At 38.2% G+C, this 824-nt stretch overlaps 1 protein-coding gene across 2 annotated transcripts in view; it reads left to right on the forward strand.

Moving 5' to 3' along the window:
* Positions 1–247: 247 nt before the first annotated feature.
* The window catches only part of LOC106475773 (2-amino-3-carboxymuconate-6-semialdehyde decarboxylase-like), a 19,729-nt gene continuing 19,152 nt past the window's right edge, over positions 248–824 (forward strand). Inside the window, exon 1 of one of the 2 annotated variants that reach the window (XM_022379814.1) lies at positions 248–535. In XM_022379814.1, coding sequence (XP_022235522.1) covers positions 362–535 — 174 coding nt within the window. In that variant the 5' untranslated portion in view covers positions 248–361. The remainder of the gene's footprint in view (positions 536–824) is intronic. The other variant, XM_013936449.2, reaches the window with a different exon arrangement.

Raw genomic sequence — 824 nt, forward strand, 5'->3', positions numbered from 1 at the left:
AAAGCCGCAGTTGGCATTCTGCTGTGTCCACCATGTGGAATATGACCCCGGATTTTAGTATTGTAAGTTTATCGCTACCCCACCAGAGGACAGGCTTGTAACAACTAAAACACGATAAGTTATTGTTTCATTGTTTTGTAGGTAAAGAGAAACAGACTTGATTTTTATTCGCTAAATCCTTTATGTTCTTCAACTAACATGAATTTTGTAAGTTATCGCCCAGACTTTGTGCATCTGTATTGAACTTGTCATTCGATAAAGCATATTTTACATTAGTCTTACAACGTTCTACATTCAGGCCAAACCAGACGATACATTGGATCTTTGTCGGCTACTCAATGATCATATAGCAAGCGTTGTCATGGAGAATCCCCATCGTTTTGTTGGCATGGCAACCTTACCACTTCAAGCTCCTCAACTAGCAGTAGAAGAGATGAGGCGTTGTGTGACACAGTTAGGTATGAGGTCGGTAATGGTCGGGTCACATGTTAATGATTGGAATCTCGACAACAAAAGTCTGGACCCTGTTTACAAGGTACGTGATTCGAATATTGTTTACAAGGTACGTGGTTCGATTATTGTTTACAATGTACGTGATTCGAATATTGTTTACAAGGTACGTGGTTCGATTATTGTTTACAATGTACGTGATTCGATTATTGTTTACAAGGTACGTGATTCGATTAATGTTTACAATGTACGTGGTTCGAATATTGTTTACAAGGTACGTGATTCGAATATTGTTTACAAGGTATGTGGTTCGATTATTGTTTACAAGGTACGTGATTCGAATATTGTTTACAAGGTACGTGGTTCGATTATTG

This window comes from Limulus polyphemus, unplaced genomic scaffold (assembly GCF_000517525.1).
Source record: "Limulus polyphemus unplaced genomic scaffold, Limulus_polyphemus-2.1.2 Scaffold9147, whole genome shotgun sequence".
Classification (NCBI taxonomy): domain Eukaryota; kingdom Metazoa; phylum Arthropoda; class Merostomata; order Xiphosura; family Limulidae; genus Limulus; species Limulus polyphemus.